This window comes from Syngnathus floridae, chromosome 11 (genome assembly GCF_059516105.1).
Source record: "Syngnathus floridae isolate MCC-2025c chromosome 11, RoL_Sflo_1.0, whole genome shotgun sequence".
In the NCBI taxonomy this organism is placed as follows: Eukaryota; Metazoa; Chordata; class Actinopteri; order Syngnathiformes; family Syngnathidae; genus Syngnathus; species Syngnathus floridae.
In genome coordinates, this window is record NC_142423.1 from 3,630,987 (window position 1) to 3,648,068 (window position 17,082).

Sequence of the window (17,082 nt, forward strand, 5' to 3'; positions counted from 1 at the left end):
TAATTTTTGGGAATGTGTCACATTTCAGAATTCAACACCTGTGACAGAGCAGTCAAGTCAATCCGTTTGATTGGATTACTAGTCCAGTACATTGTGGAAATTAGAAAGTAAAATTTACTGCAGACTTTCCAGGGATGTGTAAAGCAGCCGATTGCACTGAAAACAATTGTGATCTGGCTTTATTTTGCATTAGTGTCAAACATACTGAATAAAGGTAATAAAACAAATACACAACTGGAAATCTTATATAAGTGATTATGTTTTGATTTTTTTTAATAAAAACCACATACAAGTGTTGCTAACATTTTACCCAAAATTCCATTGGACTGCCCTCAATCATTTCTTTCAATAATAGCATGAAATGGTCAGATAACCACTATCCTTATTTAGCATTGGTATATCATGAGGCAGATTTAATATTGGTCCAATTTGTAAAAATATCCATTTGTAACAGTAGTCATAGACTGATTAAAAAAAAAACATATGCAGTTAGATGGGGTAAATTGTGTAGTACAAGAACCTGTTTCAAATTCATAAGACTTGTGCGAAAACAATGGTGGGGTGTACACAATTGTGTCAAAATACATCATATACTATTTCTTTATCCAGTCACTGAAGAAGCATTACAGATGTAACCAGGGAAAAAGCAGATATAGATGATCATTTTCAGATTTGAAATTACTCATCCAAACTAAATTGATGATGTCCAGGCCAACAATGACCATACCTTCAGTATAAATAATAATGTGAATGAAGACAACAGCATGAGTTGAAACCAGTACAACCATAGGGCACTCCCACTTTTCTTCTCTGTAATAAAAACTTATGAGGTGGTTTAAGGATGACCTCATCTGTTTGGGAGACCCCATCTCCGCAGTCGCCAGAGGGGGGCAGCACTGACGAGTCCATGAGGAGATGTGACGTCATGGGTCACATAGTCCACGAGTTGTCCCACAAGGACCAGGTATGGCCTCACTGAGTCAAACACCTGCTTGCGCCAATCCAAATCTTTCCAATCCAGTTTGGTTTCATCATTTCAGGAAGATCAAATAGAAAGCCATGACCACACAGCAGATTGCTACAGGAATATGGAGCCGTGTCCCAATGATTGCAGCTACAAAGAAAAATCAAATGATATTTCATGAAACATAAGTGGTTAATAAGGACTGTAAGGTAATTACCAGAAAGCACCCCCCCCAAACTAATTTTAAACAATTTTAAAATGCAGACTATAACCAAGCAGCCCCTCTTGATTTGCACCATTTGAGATTACCTTTGTAGAAGACTCCCCATACTCCTTTCTTTTCTGACAGCAGCCAGCTGTTGAGGCGAGGAACCTTTTTGAAGTATGCACATGTGCAGATGAAGAGCAGCCCAAATACCAGGATGCCATCAAAAGAATACACTGTAGGACAGGGGCACAAAATGGACCAAAAACTTACTTTAATGCAAAAACTAAAATGATCTAGCTCATGCGAATGACATCCAGGCAATTGTACATTAACGATTTTATTTTTACATTTAAAAAGCTCTTTACTTGGTCGTGAATGCTCATGTAATCCAGTGTCATTTTGATAGGTGGTTCTGAGTGCAAGTGATCAAATCACTGCAACACTCCAAAAGCTTTAAATTGAAATCACTTAAACACCACAAATGTTGACAATGACAGTGTTCGACGCGGGTTTAAAAATATATATTGAATGTTGTGCATGTACATGCAGTATCAGTATTTTGAGTTGCATTGTTGTAAACAATAACATAGTTCTAGTTTGTTGGAAGATTTCAATGTAGAATTCAACAAATCGACGCAAACCACGGGATAGTTTCATTCTGGGTGGTAGGATGTGATTCAAATGACAATTTTAGCATATTCTAGGTTGATAATTTAGTAGCACAGATTCAGTTTGAGAAAGTGAAGCGACAGCTCACGGGCCACGTCTACAGCTAAATTAACATTAGCTTTTGCCTGCTAAGGTAACTACACTTACGCTGACATTTATTCAACTAGGCGTTTTAATGAATACCACTTACCATTTGTCATATTCGCAGCGACCTTTTATCGACGTTATGTAACTGTTAACTTATGTCCATCAAAACGCCATCGTGTGTTTCGGAAGAGGGAAGCTAACGACATCGACTTCGCAGTCACTGAGTTGACATTTCCGGTTTCAAACCTCCTTTTACTTCTTTGCTTGGCGTCCATAGCGCACGGCTGCCACCCAGTGGAATTTGGGATTCTCAACACCCTTCACAATACAATTTATTGTAGTATTTTCACCGGTTCGTTAGCACAATGTGTGTACAGTGTCGTATTAAATTTTGCTAAACTTGACATGACCAACCATAAACGTTATTTGGATATGCCGTTGAAGATATTCCCTTGTCACGTCTTTTTTTTAACACGCCGTCAATGACAAGGAATGATGTCACTGCTGGTGACGTATTCGCAAGTGGCGAGATTACAAATCATAAACAATGCTCAGTTCCAGGAAATGTAATGCTTTACAAGTGGCTAGGGTAACGCTCAATATCGAGTTGTCTTGGTAAAAGAAAAAACATGAGAGATGGGATGGAATCTTCGGGAATTTCCTCTGAAAATATAGAATTGGAATATTTTTGTGGAGCTCAGAATGAATGCACCCGCCGAATCTCTCCTCAGATACGATCCTCCAGTTTTAGTTCCCAAAAGTGCAGATAAAAAATCAGCAAAGGTGAGTCGTATCCATCTAGTTTCAAAACACTATTAGGTATTATCTTTGTAAGGGAATATTTAACCGATACAAAATACCCAGCTCATATTTGGTCATATATTATATCTGATGTCATGATGTGATGTCATGACTGCAATGTTCTACTGACTGATTCATTTAAATAAAAAAAAAATGACATAACCTAAGAGCGTATTAAATATTGCACAAGACAATAATAATAATATGTAATTTTGTTTTTTAAAAAAACACGTTTGCTTCAGGGACGTCCTCCAAAACCCCTCAAGTCAAAACCTCAGCAGCCTGCAGACTCTTTACTACGTCTTCGTAAATCCATAACAGCAACGCTTGAAGACATCAAGCAGAAAAATGAGAACCTTCTCAATCTTATGTTTCCACCCAGGTATCTAAATAACTCTTCAGTCAGTTTCACAAAACAGTGTTATTTATTGTCATCTCCCCCTCGCAGGAGATGGGAGGAAGCAAACAAAGAGTGGGTGCAAAGAGTCTGCAGTGAACCATCTACTCGAGTGGATGTGGTAAACTTGGAGGAAGAGTTGGACAAGAAGCTGCTGCAAACACGGGCTATGGAGACTGGAATCTGCCCTCTGAGAAGGCAGTTATACACAGAGTGCTTTGGTATAGACTCTGTATATGATATATGTAAACTTTTGAATAGCAATTTTTTAATCTTACTTTTGTTGATTAGATGAGTTGATCAGACAGGTGGTCCTCATTTGTGCCGAGAGGGGTCTCTTGTTGCTGCGAGTAAGAGATGAGATCAAAATGACCATTGCTGCCTATCAGACATTCTATGAGAGCAGTATGGTTTTTGGTGTGAGGAAAGCCCTGCATGATGAACAGGACAAGGTGGCCCTGAAGGACAGAGTAAGACTAGCGAACTACAAAATACTAAAAGAAAGTTGTGCATTTTCATTTTTCGGGTGAAATTTCAGGATTCTTGAACAATAAAATTCACAATGTTTGAAATATTTGAACATAAAAAGGATTAGAAGTGGGCTTCTTTGAAAGATGAATGAAATATTGAACAGTTGGACAAAATTAGATTCAAAAGGTTAGAGGTCAAAATCATATACCCTGTAAGTCGATTCATTTTTGGTTTATCCTGAAATTTCCCCTGAAGGCCAAATATTTCAATTGTTTTGTGACTAGTGGACATATTTTAACCTCTCAAAGTTGTATCAACACATTTACATCTGTCTGCTTTTCTTTTATCTTGTATAGATTTCTGATTTAGAGAACTTAAAAGAGGAGCTGATAGAGAAACTGGATCACCAAAAAAAGAAATGTGTGGAAGTGAAGAAAATGGCAGCTGAAAAACAGGAAGCGCAAGAAAAGAAGTGCACCGAGGAGATTCAGAGCCTGAGGAAAAACAACCAACAGATGAAGGTCATTCATCACTACACAGCAATTTTAATTTCGTCTCAACTGATTCTCATTTTCTCATTCTTATACATCCTTCTCGTTAGGTCCAACTGGAGGGGCTCCTCACAGCAAAAAAGTAATTTTGTCTATATGGAATGAATTGTCCCAGTGTTGAACATTTATACTTTCGGACATCTCTTTGGAGGATGTTACACAGGTGACGTTAGCTCTAAAGTTGAAAGGTCAAAGTGAATTGTCAACTATTGCGCTGCTGTGGCCGCATCAGAGCGCGTGCAACGTCGTCGGCCACTGTTCCACAGACTCAATTTCCACAATGGCGAGACACTGTTGGCCACAACACACACACATATTGGGAATTGAGTGGACTAGAGGTGTCAAAAATGATCAATTTATCGTTGAATCACCTTAGTCGCCTCAAATTCTAATATTAAATTGTGTAGAGCCATTTGTTGACTAAAGATTGTCCAAATCTTTTGATTTCAGGCTCTTGAAAGTAACAATTCAGAATTTTTTCAGCACTTTATGAAAGCAGAGTAATTTTTTTTGTGTGATTAATCAAAATATGATATTTGCAGACATCTGCTTTTACTTTGGAAAACAATGACCAATTTTTTTCTTGTGTGGTATTGCCTAACTGTTTTGTTGCTTTTTAAAAAAATCAATAATTATGAAATAAAAAAGTTTAATAAATCGTAATGAAGGAAAAAACTTTTTTTTAATACACTTTAAAGCAAATAAAATTTCATCCAATTATTTGCTGGACAACGAATACATGCGACAGTACCACATCATTTTAATAATACATCAAGGGAGGATGACATAGTATAAAAAAAATAATAAAAAACAGCAACTGCTGCACAGTGTTGTAGAAACATGTTGACTTGATCTCTTCATAACCATCACATACTCTGTACATGCATCTCATCTCGTAAAGAAACAGGAAGACCTGCTGAACAAAACACATTCAACCATTTTCCCTTTCACGCAATGTGCAACTTGCAGGATGTCTTGTGTGTGTACCTCTGACCATAGACTTTTAAGACTACAAATTCACTGTGCCTCCTCATATGCCGGCATAACAACCAGTGTTCTTACTGCATAATAAATTAACAATAAATATAATTTAAAAAAAAGATTTTATAACACAATATAATGCCAGGTATGAATTTCCTAATGTGAAGACCCACAAATTTCAACAAATGTGATGAAGAGGCTCAACGGGAGGAAATAAAGGTAGTGTACAACACAGCTGACACGACTGACAAGGCTGAAGAAGGCTTGTACAGAAGGCAGAATTTGATATTTAAAATCATATTTCCACCATTACATGAAACACGATTTGTGCAAAATTTGTCTTTGACCTTTAAAACAGAAAAGCATTTCCCCTTGCAATTAGGTGTGAGTGCTCAGAAAAATAAACGTCCAAGGACAATTTACAGCATTTTAAATAAAATTCAGATACACTTAAGTGCAATCCTGCCCCACAGTGGCTGTGAGCAGTATTGGGATGACATTAGAGCAGTTTTTCAGAAAGCTATTTGAACTTTAGTTCTGTATCCTTGATAAACATCTCAGAGCATCTTTTTTTTTCAAAAGAATCACTTTATGTGACATTTGTTAAATGTGTCAGTATGACCTGACCGTCGTTCAAGAGTAAAATGATCTGGCCTCATCCATTTCCGCAACTATTCTCCCATTTGTATCCATTTGGATCAAATTGAATCATTTGGTGATTTGTGAGGAAAACACAAAGCTACAATGGGGCTAGTACTGTAAACGCAATAAGGACAGAGCTGAGTAGGGATTGAAAGTTGACTTCAGCCGAGCGATGAGGAGATATTATTAAGGAATGCCCTCCTTCCGTTGGCAGCATTGCGAGGGGGGCACAGCCCAGTCGTACACGTATGAGAGTCGCAATTTGACTTCCTCCTTACAGAGCCTGCCGTCACGCTGCAGCATCTGGTGCTTCTCCAGCATGTCCTCCAGACTTTGCTTATGTGTCACCAAGTATTTATTGTTGCAACCACGGGATTTATACTCCGTGTCAAAACGCGGGTCATGCGTTCGGCGAACATCCACCGGGGCCAACCACGCACCCAAAGACACATCCTCACTCTGCCATATTTTCAAGTAGCCTGCATTAAGATGCACATATCGCACCAGGTCGGATGACAAGATGTAGCCACCGCCCAGAGCATAGGGTAGGTAGTAGTCACAGAGCTCCCAAGAACTTTCCCGCCACTTCCCAGCCGACTTGACTCGTCCCCGGCCTGAGAAGAAGCCCCAGTACAAGCGAGTGGGCTCTTTCCCTCGCAGCTCCTCTTTAAGGATGTCCAAGCGAGCAAACGTGTCATCATCTGCTTTGAGGACAAACTTGAAGTCCACATTGTGGTCCAGCCAGGAGTACATGTGCAGCAGCTTTATGGTTAGGTTATCGTAAGAATCTTTCAAGTCAGGCAGTAGAAGCAGATCCTTATGTCGTCCTTGTTCTACGTTGAGGTTCTGAAGGTCTTCATTGGAAAGCCCTAGAGTTCCTACAACAAACATGGCCAGAACATCCGAGTCCCGCTTGGACAGCCACGTGCTCCGGATGATACTTCTACGCTCCGTGTACTTGGGCCCTGTTGTGATGAGGACTACCAGGAATGCCGACATGTCTTTGGACGAGGCGGATCGGTCGTGCTGCTCCGGACGGGGATGTAAAGCGCTGGCATGGGGGGCCAATCCCGGTGGATCGGCATGACCCTGCTTCAGGGTTTCTGAGGTACATTTGGCCAAGAAGACAAGAACCACAGCAAAAGTGCACACAGTGCACAGGAACAGCGCAGTCTTGTGGCGGCAAACGAGACGAACAAAATTCATGATGCTGAGCCTGTCGTGCAGGGAGAAAAAAAAACATTTGTGGTCATGTCATCAAAACATACATTTAGGTTCATAACTATTCGGACATTGATAAAAAAAAATAACATTCCAGCTCTGTACAATGGATTTGAAATGAAATAAATCAATCAAGATTCGCTTTAAGTGCAGACAACGAGCTCTGATTTGATAGTATTTACATCCAAATCAAGAACTGCGCTGAAGTAAATTGAGGCGCTTCATGGAGTATTTTGCTTCCCTCTTAGCTCTCCTTCATCATGCCAAGTTTGTTGGTTTATTTACCTGAGTACTAAAGTGGCCCTTTTGCGAATAGTCAAGCCACAGCAGGCCGTGAAGCTTTGCTAACGTTGACGTTGGCTACCGAGTCCAGGCGCCTTGCGTACTCTGGTAACTGTCTCCACAAAAAGCAAAATAACACATGATGCGTAAGTTAGGTGAAGAAAAAAACGAAACATGTAAACATAATGGTTTAAACTCGCAGAACCTGGGGAGACGTGGATCTTTTCATTTTTTTTTACCCCACGAAACGAGGGAGGCTGTGATCAGTGGATACCGGAAACATAGCCCCCAAACGGGAAACATTAGAGCACAAATAATACATATTTTATTATCATACTCTGCATCATTTAGGTTTAGAAACGTCTCCGAAAAAGAAAAAAAAAAGCGAAAACTGGTAGTAAATAGTAAAGTAGTAAATTGCGCATGCGCATTAAATGGACAGTAACTTACAACGGGGTCAACTATACATTACAGAAACCTTTCTGATAGATCCTCTTATTCCATGCAATAAATAAATAAATATTATATATCATAATCTAAATATATTTCCATAAACGTATATAAAATAATATTACTATATGAGCTTTATTTTGAAATTGAAAACCGGAAAAGATTCGGTGACAATTTGTACAACATTAGCCGGAAAAATAATGACCTCCGGCTTTTAAAACACCGGAATGTCTCTTTCAACCTGAAGCATGAATGAGTAAACTAGGATTTTAATGCTAGCTTATAGCTTCGTGTATCTTTACCCGACGGGTTTGTTGATTAAAACCATTACTTGTTAGTGCAATCGGACAGTGACGAGCGATGACTGCTGTGAGAAACAGCCGACATCCTGGGCTATGCCCACTGGCTCTCGCCATCTTTTTGCTAGTTTTTACTGAACATTTAGTGGAAACAACCGCTGCTTATGACCCTTATAAAGTCCTGGGTGTCAGCAGGAGTGCGAGCCAAGCTGAAGTCAAAAAGGCATATAAGAACCTTGCTAAAGAATGGTGAGTCATCTGCAACCCCATAGTTATGTGCTACCAAATGACAGCTGGACATCTGTGATTGTTATTCCACCAGTCATTGCGACGATTTCCAATTACCAATGTGTTTTCCTCCACAGGCATCCAGATAAGAATAAAGACCCCATTGCTGAAGATATGTTCATCAAGGTTTCAAAGTCGTATGAGGTGTGTGGTATACAAGAACTGCAAGATTGTGTCGCTTATTCTGGTGAAACGTGATTTTGAATGAATACCTTGTGGAATCTGTTTCACGTCATTTTCCCCAACTGTGCTAACTGAATAAATATATTCATTATGAAAATTTAAAGCGGTACTTCGGACATGGGTGTGGTGCCTTCTTGTATCAACACTGGACTCGGAACCAGTGCGTAATAAAAGGCAGTATGGAATTACTGTAACTTGTATTCTTTCTCTTTTGCACACAGATTTTGTCGAACGAGGAGCGAAGGGCCAACTTTGACCGGTACGGGCAGGTAGAAGAAAATGAGCCCTTTGGCCAGTCACAGCGTCAACATTTCCAAAACGGCTTCTACTTCGATGAGTCATTCTTTCATTTCTCCAGGTAACCCCTTTCCATGTTTCTTTAATATATATGATATATTAGAGGTGCTCTGTGAAGGGTTTTATGTGTCCGATTCAGACTATACTTTTAGACTGTTTGCTGTCATGTCATTAAAAATCTTATCAATCTGTTTTGTCCAGGTCCAGGGACTTTGCTGACAGCAAGTACTTGTTTCACCACGCTCAGTTTAACAGCGATGTCCTTCCAGACAGCCACAAGAGACCGTATCTCATCAAAGTGACCTCTGATTGGTGCTTTGCGTGCATCCACATAGAGCCTGTGTGGAAGGAGACCGTGGAGGAACTTGAGCCGCTGGGTAAGGCTAATGCTGATCCCACGATCACATTCAAACAGTATTTGTCTCTCCTATGTGAGATAAAGTTGTAGTTCATTTGTACAGGTGTGGGCATCGGTATTGTGGATCTGGGTTATGAGCGTCGCCTCGCCAACCAGTTGGGGGCTCACCGCGCTCCTTCCATCATTGGACTGCTGAACGGCAGAGTGACCTTCTTCCATCAAACCATTCGTCGAGAACACTTGCGACAGTTCATTGAGGACCTTCTTCCTCAAAATTTGGTGGAAAAGGTGAAAAACCCGAAAGATACACAAAACTTCCTCTTAGGGTTGCAAAGGGGTGAAAATTGTCAGGCAACGTTTGGAAATTCACATGAGTTGTTTTGGAAATATTCCTAAATTGGAGAATCGGAATGAACTTTTAGAAATGAAAACAAATCACATCAACCCTTTTGTTTGTGCTGTAATCATACTGATTAAACCTAAAAGCAAAATAACACTAATAATGGAATGCAATATGTGAAATTGACATTTTTTAAAAATATATATTATATTCTCTTCAATTCCCCTGGAAATCTGTTATATGATCTTGAATTTTCTTGTTTGTTCCCTAGATCACATCTGACAACTACCAGAATTTTCTGGAAAGCTGGCATGTTGGAAATAAGCCCAATGTTCTTGTATTTGACAAGCACTTCAATGCCCCCATAATCTACAAGGTGAGGCTTGTGTTGGAAATACTTAAGCGCCTGTTAAAATGTGTAATCTCCTCTTCCAATACATCCAAATTAAAGTAATTTCTTCCTTGTTCTCTCCAGTTATCAGCATTTGCCTTCCGAGACTATGTTCGATTTGGTTACGTAGAACAAGGTGACGTACGTAACACCGAGCTTCTGCGCCAGTTCAACGTAAACACAAAGTTCCCCATGTTGCTGCTGTTTAAAGAGGACACCAAAAACCCAGTGGACATGATCCAGGTGCTTTATTACACAAGCATGGCTCTGTGTCGTATTAAAATAAAAATCCACATATTAATTTTTGGAGTTTCAAATGTAAAAATGCACTAGTGCAACTGATCTTCTTCAAACTCCCTTTTTTTTTGCCTTCTTTTATCTTCCAGGCTGCAGGACTGTATTGGAAGCTCATGGAAATGTTTGTCTCCAACAACAAATTCCTCCAAGTTCCTAGACTGGTCAACCAGCAGCTGTTTGATGAGCTGTGTCCTGTTAAGCAGTTCCACAGACGAAGGAAGTAAGACACCGAAGATCATCGCTTTGAGTTCTCGCATGAAGAAAGTGAAGGAAATGACACCATTTGTTTTTGGCAGGTATTGCGTGCTGCTGATCACCAACGACGACCAAACTTTCCTTCCCCAGTATCAGGCCTTCTTGGACTTTGCTACGTTCAATAAGAAAGAGGTGCTACGGTTTGTGTACGTTTACCAGCATAAGCAGCAGCCTTTCTGCCAGGCTCTTCTTCCCAACCAGGCTGTAGTCTCTCCGCAGGTCAGTGGCATGCGCTCACACACACAGACGAACGTTCGATACATATATTTTTAAACTTTGAGGAGAAATGTGTCATCATTATTAGACACATGTTTTTTTCTCCAGGTGGTTATTCTTGAGAGACGGAGCTCAGGTGGCAAGGTGCTGTACCGCTCTGTGATCGGCGGGTGGAATGGCAGCGAAGAAGACAAGTACCGTCTCCTCGAGCATTTGGAGCTCCTTCAGAAGGACCCCACCTATCTGACCTCAGACGCCACCTTGCCGGAGCTCAATAATGAAATGGCCCCTGTAAGATATGACACACACCCCCGCAGAATATTTTTTCCCTAAACTGATCTGACAGTTTTAAATTTTCGATCTTTGTTCAGATGTTCTTGATTGAGTGGCTGAATGCTGCTTGTGATTACATCCATCAAATTTACGACGACCTTCTCTACTCAAACTGGTAAGACAAAATTGAAAAGTTGGGATGAAAAGAAACAGGAGGAAATTTCTTTTGGTGTACTGATCCCAACATCCCAAAAAATATAATATTCTATCTTGAGCGTGTAAACTGCAAATGTACCACAAACACACATTTTCAAGTACATTTGTCATTGCAAATGAATATTTTACGTAAGTACAACAAAAGTCCTTCCACTAAGATGTGATGTCTTTTTTCAAGGCGAGAGATGATGCCCATCCTGTCATTGATCTTCTCAGCTCTTTTCATTCTTTTCGGGACAGTAATCATTCAGGCCTTCAGGTGAGAGAGTGAGCTTTCTGTTATACAGTTTACCAGCTAAGACATGGAGAATTCACTTTTCTATTTGTTTTTTTATTTTGTTGTTTGATTTTAGTGAACCAAGTGAGACCAAACCCCGGAAACCAGCGTCAAAGGAGCAAACTCAAAGTGACGATGATGCATCAAGTCGATCCACTACCTCCAGGTAACTGTGGTTAAGAACTCGATACATCTACAGGGCCAAGGAGACAGCCATACTCTATTAAAATTTGGGGGCTTTTTATTATTGTTTATTAAAGATGTCTCCTGTGAGAATAATCTACTAAATTGAGCCAACCAGGAAAATTCGACATTTCTCTTCAAATCACTGCTGTTCAAATAATGCTACTGCATGTGATTAAAAAAAAAAAAAATGTTTTATCCTCTTGTCCCTGCTCCATGTAGCCGACCCCCCAAGAAGGATTTTGTGGAGGTCACAGAGCTGACTGATGTCACGTACACCAGTAACTTGGTCAAGCTGCGGCCGGGCCACATCAATGTTGTTCTGGTGCTCACCAATGCGTCGAAGAACGCCTTGTTGCGCAAGTTTGCCAAGGAGGTCTTTTCTTTCTCTGGGTAAGTGTCAGTACTCGTTCTCTGGATCATGACCACACAATGGAGAGGAGAATAGTGTATACAGATTTTTTTTTTTATCAGCAAATTCAATTTTAAAGGAGAAGTCTTTGAAAGTAGTGGCAAGTATGCTTTAGTATTACGTTCAATTGCCAGTGAAGTCATGTGAAAGTTTCTTCCACCACAGGACTCAGACTATTCACTTCTCCTTCCTCAACGCTGAGAAGCATCACCACTGGATGCCCACACTTCTCCGCTCGTGCTCAAAAGCATCACGCCCTGGAACTCATCCAGACGAGGATGAGGACTTGTCAGGCTACTCCGGCCACGTTTTGGCCCTGAACGGCTACAAGAAATACTTTTGCCACTTCAGACCCGTCTTTGTCGGGGACGATCTAAGCGACGCGTCGTCAGCCTCCGAGTCTTCATTCTCTTCTGAGAGTAGGAGAAAGTCCCGATCCAGGTCTCGGTCTAGCTCAGACTCTCGATCCCATTCCAGAGAAGATGGGGTTAGGTCCAAGAGAGGCTCCAGTAGGGCTACAAGTATAGACGTGCACCACAAGCTTGACCGCCTGGGACTGTGGATGGAGAGATTAATGGAGGGCACGCTGCCGAGATATCATGTGCCTTCCTGGCCTCCCCTCCATGCCGCTGCGAACACCCCCACGGAGAGCTGAGGTCGGCGTCACCAAGGTAGTGCTCACCATTTATGTTCTTGCTTTTTCTTTAAGTTTGTGCACAACAGTCTACTGTTTGTAAAATTATTATCTAAGGTTTATTTGTGTCCGCAATTCGGAATGCTTTTTTTTATGTTGCCCAGACTTAGATGCTTTTTTTTTTGTCTTGTTTTTTTTTTGGGGGGGCACACCAGACACAGTAACTGAAATGTTTAATCACTAAGAAGTACACTGAGGAAAAATTGTACAACTACTGTATGGCATGAGCATTTATTCTATATTTGTCCTCACGAGTAAGATAATGAGAGCAACTAGCAACTAGTAGTGAAAATAGTCATTCTACTCAACTGCTCAATTGCTTTACAAGTGAGGACGAAGAGCGTACTAGGACACTAGTACAATAAAAACCTTTGGAACAGGTCGATTGGATTATGACAGCCATCACATGCTAAATCATGGATGTTAATGATCTGTGGTTAAACATGTTTGAAGGTAAATTCAAAAATAAGATCTGCATGACACCTGTTCATGAGGGAGCCAGAGACCGGTACGTTTCGAAGCCTGACCCACAGAATCAGTCAATGTTTTGCTCTTTTAAATGCATGAACTTTGGAGGTCATCGACCACAAATAAGTGGGATCTTGCACTGATAAATTGTAGTATCATCTTGATTTTTTTTTTTTTTTATATGTTTAAATAATTTGGTGCTGAGTAAATAATAATAGACTTTTATGGCATTTGACAATATCCAACTTGAAGAGTTTGTTTGAAAAGTTTATTTATTAAATTATCTGCATGTTGTTTTGATATGTCATTTTATTCCATTCAGCTAATAAATGTTTTTTATATATGTGATTCAGCGTTTTTACTAATACAATACTAATTAGCACATGAATTATCCAGTGTCATCAGCCATAAAACAATTTATATTAATAACAAGCAATTAACACAAGAAAATACCTTTACCATAAATACAATAATACAGTAATAAATACAAGGACCTATTCAGCACTTGTAGTATTGACGAGTCTACACGACAGAATTCAAGTTTAAGTTCCAGTTAATTGCTGGTTCAGTACTCATTGGGTATGTCCAGTGCTTTTTTCATGTCCAGGTCTTCAGGACCAAATGAGACTGGCAGCAGCTGGTTGACGCTCATCTTCGTGTACGTCCCATCCGGCTTTGACAGGTAAACATCCCAGCTGGACCCAAACTGAAAGACGCATAGATGTGGTCTAGCTGTACCTAATGCAATGTCCAATGAGTGCTCATGAAGCACCGTACCTCTCTCATGAACTGCCTGCAGCCACCGCATGGAGAGATGAATTGGTCATTCAAGTCACTACACAAACGGATCAATCAAGCAAGAAGAAACCATCAGGTTAATGTTAAACATCTCGTGTGTGGCAGGGTCGCAAAACGAACCCTGTGAACCGAGTCATGTTTTTACATAATAGCGTTCATGCTACCTGGCAATTGCGATGGCCTTGAATGTAGTGTAACCTTCAGACACAGCTTTTGAAATGGCATTCCTCTCAGCACATACTCCCAGGTTGTAACACGCATTCTCCACGTTGCATCCTGCATAGATTGATTTGTATTAATAATAATAACAATCTCGTCTTACACAATGCAAAAAAAAAAAAAACCACCCTCAAATACAGCTGTTGAGCACAATTCTCGCATCTCATTTTACAGTACATTTTCAGGAAATAACACAAATAATGATAACTTGCTTAAATTATCAAACACACTGTTGGTATTTGCTTTTTTTCCTGTGCACCATTAGATAAAAGTTAATCAATGGCACTTCTCAATCACTGGGTTCATTGACTGTTCATTTAAGCAAATAAACCCCTCAGAAAAAAAACAGGTGGTGCCGTGAGCCTGGAGTGTTTGGGAATCAAACAACCTTTGCACTCTCAGCTCTTTGACAGCCCCCGCCACCCACCCCTCATTCCCAAATATTTTGCCAAGCATACGACACGTGAATAGCTAAAAGCTTTGCAAAGGCCAACAACACAAACTGAACTTGTTGATAATGATTGAAATCCCTGCCAGGGTGGCCTTTGCTGTTGGTGATGGATGACAATAAAAAAAAAGGTCATAGCGGTTCACTGGAATGCTCAAAAAAATATGTTCCCCTATGGAGGTGTTGAATGAAGTTGATGCATTTTACTAAAGTTAATTTTGCTTAAGTGCTATTATGACTTATTAATAATGATGATCATAACACAAATAATCAGCAGTTAAAAATACAGTATATAAAATAAAAAAAAATACAATACAACGAATAGGGCTGATTTATACTGATATAAACTCAGTATTTTCATAAGTATTACTCTTGCTTCCAATTGCATCAAAATAAAATCTGGACTCCTTGCTAGAACGGAGACAAATTATTTAAAATATCAACAAAAAACATGTTCTTCAATATTCTTTTACCCCCACCTACCCCTTCCCTGCAATAGTTACCGAGTATCGTAGGCTGGTTATTTATTACAGTGGTCTGTGCAATTTTTACTGCCTTTTTCCTCATACATTTTTCCCCCGACACTGAATTGATTTTATTTTGATTTCTAATTTCTGATTTCATCGGAGAAATCACATGACTTTTCCACCCCAGAAATACCAATTAAAATAAATATGAACAACAGTTAATTCAATTATTACTCAGAATGGGCTTGAATCAAGTACTCTACCTGTGAACAATAAGTTGTCAACAGTCAAGAGAGCAGCTCCAACTCTGAATTTGCTGTAAGGACAGTACGCTTGCTTCTTTGCCTCATGAGAGAGGTGGATCAGCTTTTTCACCGTTTCCTTGCTCAAACTTCTTGATCCCATATCCTCGGTGTGCACCAGCTCTCCCGTGTATTTGACTTGGTCCATTTGGGATCTTCTTGTATCAGTGCGAATGGGTTTGGTTGTCAGGTTTTAAATGTGAATGGAGCAGTAGCACATGGGAATGGGGAGAGGGTCAGTCCCAGCCAATCACCTGCTGGGACGTCAGCAATCCATGTGTCAGGAGTATCATTTGTTTTGTGTGCCTTCAAACCAAATAAACTCAAAACAGACTAATATCCCGACAAGGTCAAATTAATGATGTACGGCAAGGGTCAGCAACCTTTTGACAATGAGAGCTACTTCTTGGGTACTGATTAATGCAAAGGCCTGACCCTTAACCTTACCTCATATTACCTTTGGTTTAATAATCAATGATAATCGTCAATGTACAATGATGTAAGGTGTACCGTAATTCTTGATCTCTGAAATATTTTGATGGGAGCATCTCAGAGACATGTTAATGAGATGCCTGGTAATTATTTTAAACTGTGGTAAAACCAAAAACAAGTGGCTACCTGTCACTTACGACCTCACTAGTTTGTACTTTAATTAGTAAATTAGTAAAATTGCAGTAGCGTGAGGTTTCCAGCAGTTGGCAGCAGACACCACCTGCTGTTGACGACAGCTTGCAGTTGTTACGTGTGGAAGCTGAGCCATTTCAAAAAATAAAAAAATAAATCCATTTTCCATGATTTCCTCTTCAATCCATTAATTGTAAGAATGAATAAATCTGTGATAAAAAATGAACTGCCTATTAATCTACTTGCATTTGCTTTCATAACAACAATTGTAACCTGCCATTTTCCATGACAAATATTCTCAATCAATATTTAAGCAAAAATTCTATGGTTAATGGTTGCAAGCCATAAAATATTCCTTCCAGGTTTCTCACAACTCCTGATTTGAAACAGGTTTGTCACTGCCAAATAATATAGAAACAGAAGCTTTGATTATTTCTTTTTTTCGTTTGAAATTTAAGTCAAATTAAACCACAATCCCTACAAACACATCTGCATATACAACTATGGCTGAGAGTTACAGTATTTTTAGTTTTTGTCATTTTTAATTACAGTACATGTTTTGTGCTACTAAAGATGTTTGATGCTTGTCATACAATCACAGGTAACATTATTTCTTTACAGTGCAACTTGTGTTTCTAGTAAATCATGACAATATTTGTTGAGGTTTCCTCAGGTTGAGGTCAGATGAATGGCTGTCCAGGAAACGTGACTGCGGGAGGTCATACAAAGCCGTGTCTCTTGGGTAGAGCATAAATTATTCAGATGATGCTCAATGTGGTACAAGAGGGTAGATGTGTGTGTGTGTGCGTGTGTGGATGATGCTGACTTGCCATAAGGCTGATAATGGCATATTATCATTGCAAAGCTATAGTAGTCAATGGATGATTAATTCTTGCAAAGGGCACCCTGCATAGGTTAACAGGGATGTGGATGCATGACAAAAAAGATAGGTGTGCTTTTATCACAATGTTACAAAGTGTAAATAATGTAAAAAACATTTTATCTTAGCTCATCTTCCAATGCACTATAGCAAATGTACTGTTATATACTGTC

The 17,082-nt window shown here is 39.7% G+C and overlaps 5 protein-coding genes across 6 annotated transcripts; 2 read left to right on the forward strand and 3 right to left on the reverse strand.

The window, feature by feature from the left end:
- Positions 1 to 161: 161 nt before the first annotated feature.
- On the reverse strand, positions 162 to 2,285 carry tmem167b (transmembrane protein 167B). Its single transcript, XM_088388574.1, has 3 exons — positions 2,032 to 2,285; positions 1,274 to 1,405; positions 162 to 1,114 (listed from the first exon to the last, which is right to left on the reverse strand). The coding sequence occupies exons 1-3, from the start codon at positions 2,039 to 2,041 to the stop codon at positions 1,032 to 1,034; spliced, it is 225 nt and encodes a 74-aa protein (XP_088244700.1). The 5' UTR covers positions 2,042 to 2,285; the 3' UTR covers positions 162 to 1,031.
- Positions 2,286 to 2,305: 20 nt separating this feature from the next.
- Positions 2,306 to 4,811, forward strand: LOC148390362 (axonemal dynein light intermediate polypeptide 1-like). Its single transcript, XM_088388573.1, has 6 exons — positions 2,306 to 2,711; positions 2,972 to 3,111; positions 3,178 to 3,347; positions 3,418 to 3,596; positions 3,954 to 4,118; positions 4,199 to 4,811. Exons 1-6 carry the CDS (start codon positions 2,631 to 2,633, stop codon positions 4,232 to 4,234), a joined length of 771 nt encoding a protein of 256 aa, XP_088244699.1. The 5' UTR covers positions 2,306 to 2,630; the 3' UTR covers positions 4,235 to 4,811.
- Positions 4,812 to 7,642, reverse strand: b3galt6 (beta-1,3-galactosyltransferase 6). 2 transcript variants are annotated; one of them, XM_088388572.1, is made up of 3 exons: positions 7,480 to 7,642; positions 7,278 to 7,386; positions 4,812 to 6,987 (listed from the first exon to the last, which is right to left on the reverse strand). In XM_088388572.1, exon 3 carries the CDS (start codon positions 6,975 to 6,977, stop codon positions 5,958 to 5,960), a length of 1,020 nt encoding a protein of 339 aa, XP_088244698.1. In that variant the 5' UTR covers positions 6,978 to 6,987; positions 7,278 to 7,386; positions 7,480 to 7,642; the 3' UTR covers positions 4,812 to 5,957. The 2 variants fall into 2 exon arrangements, with proteins under 2 accessions (XP_088244698.1, XP_088244696.1); XM_088388570.1 differs by having other exon boundaries at positions 7,278 to 7,582.
- Positions 7,643 to 7,884: 242 nt separating this feature from the next.
- On the forward strand, positions 7,885 to 13,519 carry LOC148390364 (dnaJ homolog subfamily C member 16-like). The gene is made up of 15 exons (XM_088390470.1): positions 7,885 to 8,272; positions 8,389 to 8,455; positions 8,716 to 8,852; positions 8,993 to 9,168; positions 9,253 to 9,437; positions 9,761 to 9,865; positions 9,965 to 10,123; positions 10,267 to 10,397; positions 10,474 to 10,651; positions 10,757 to 10,939; positions 11,020 to 11,096; positions 11,316 to 11,396; positions 11,491 to 11,580; positions 11,820 to 11,990; positions 12,175 to 13,519. The coding sequence occupies exons 1-15, from the start codon at positions 8,085 to 8,087 to the stop codon at positions 12,662 to 12,664; spliced, it is 2,418 nt and encodes an 805-aa protein (XP_088246596.1). The 5' UTR covers positions 7,885 to 8,084; the 3' UTR covers positions 12,665 to 13,519.
- On the reverse strand, positions 13,426 to 15,602 carry cdab (cytidine deaminase b). Its single transcript, XM_088390471.1, has 4 exons — positions 15,367 to 15,602; positions 14,134 to 14,245; positions 13,949 to 14,006; positions 13,426 to 13,877 (listed from the first exon to the last, which is right to left on the reverse strand). Exons 1-4 carry the CDS (start codon positions 15,551 to 15,553, stop codon positions 13,737 to 13,739), a joined length of 498 nt encoding a protein of 165 aa, XP_088246597.1. The 5' UTR covers positions 15,554 to 15,602; the 3' UTR covers positions 13,426 to 13,736.
- Between the last annotated feature and the right edge of the window lie 1,480 nt (positions 15,603 to 17,082).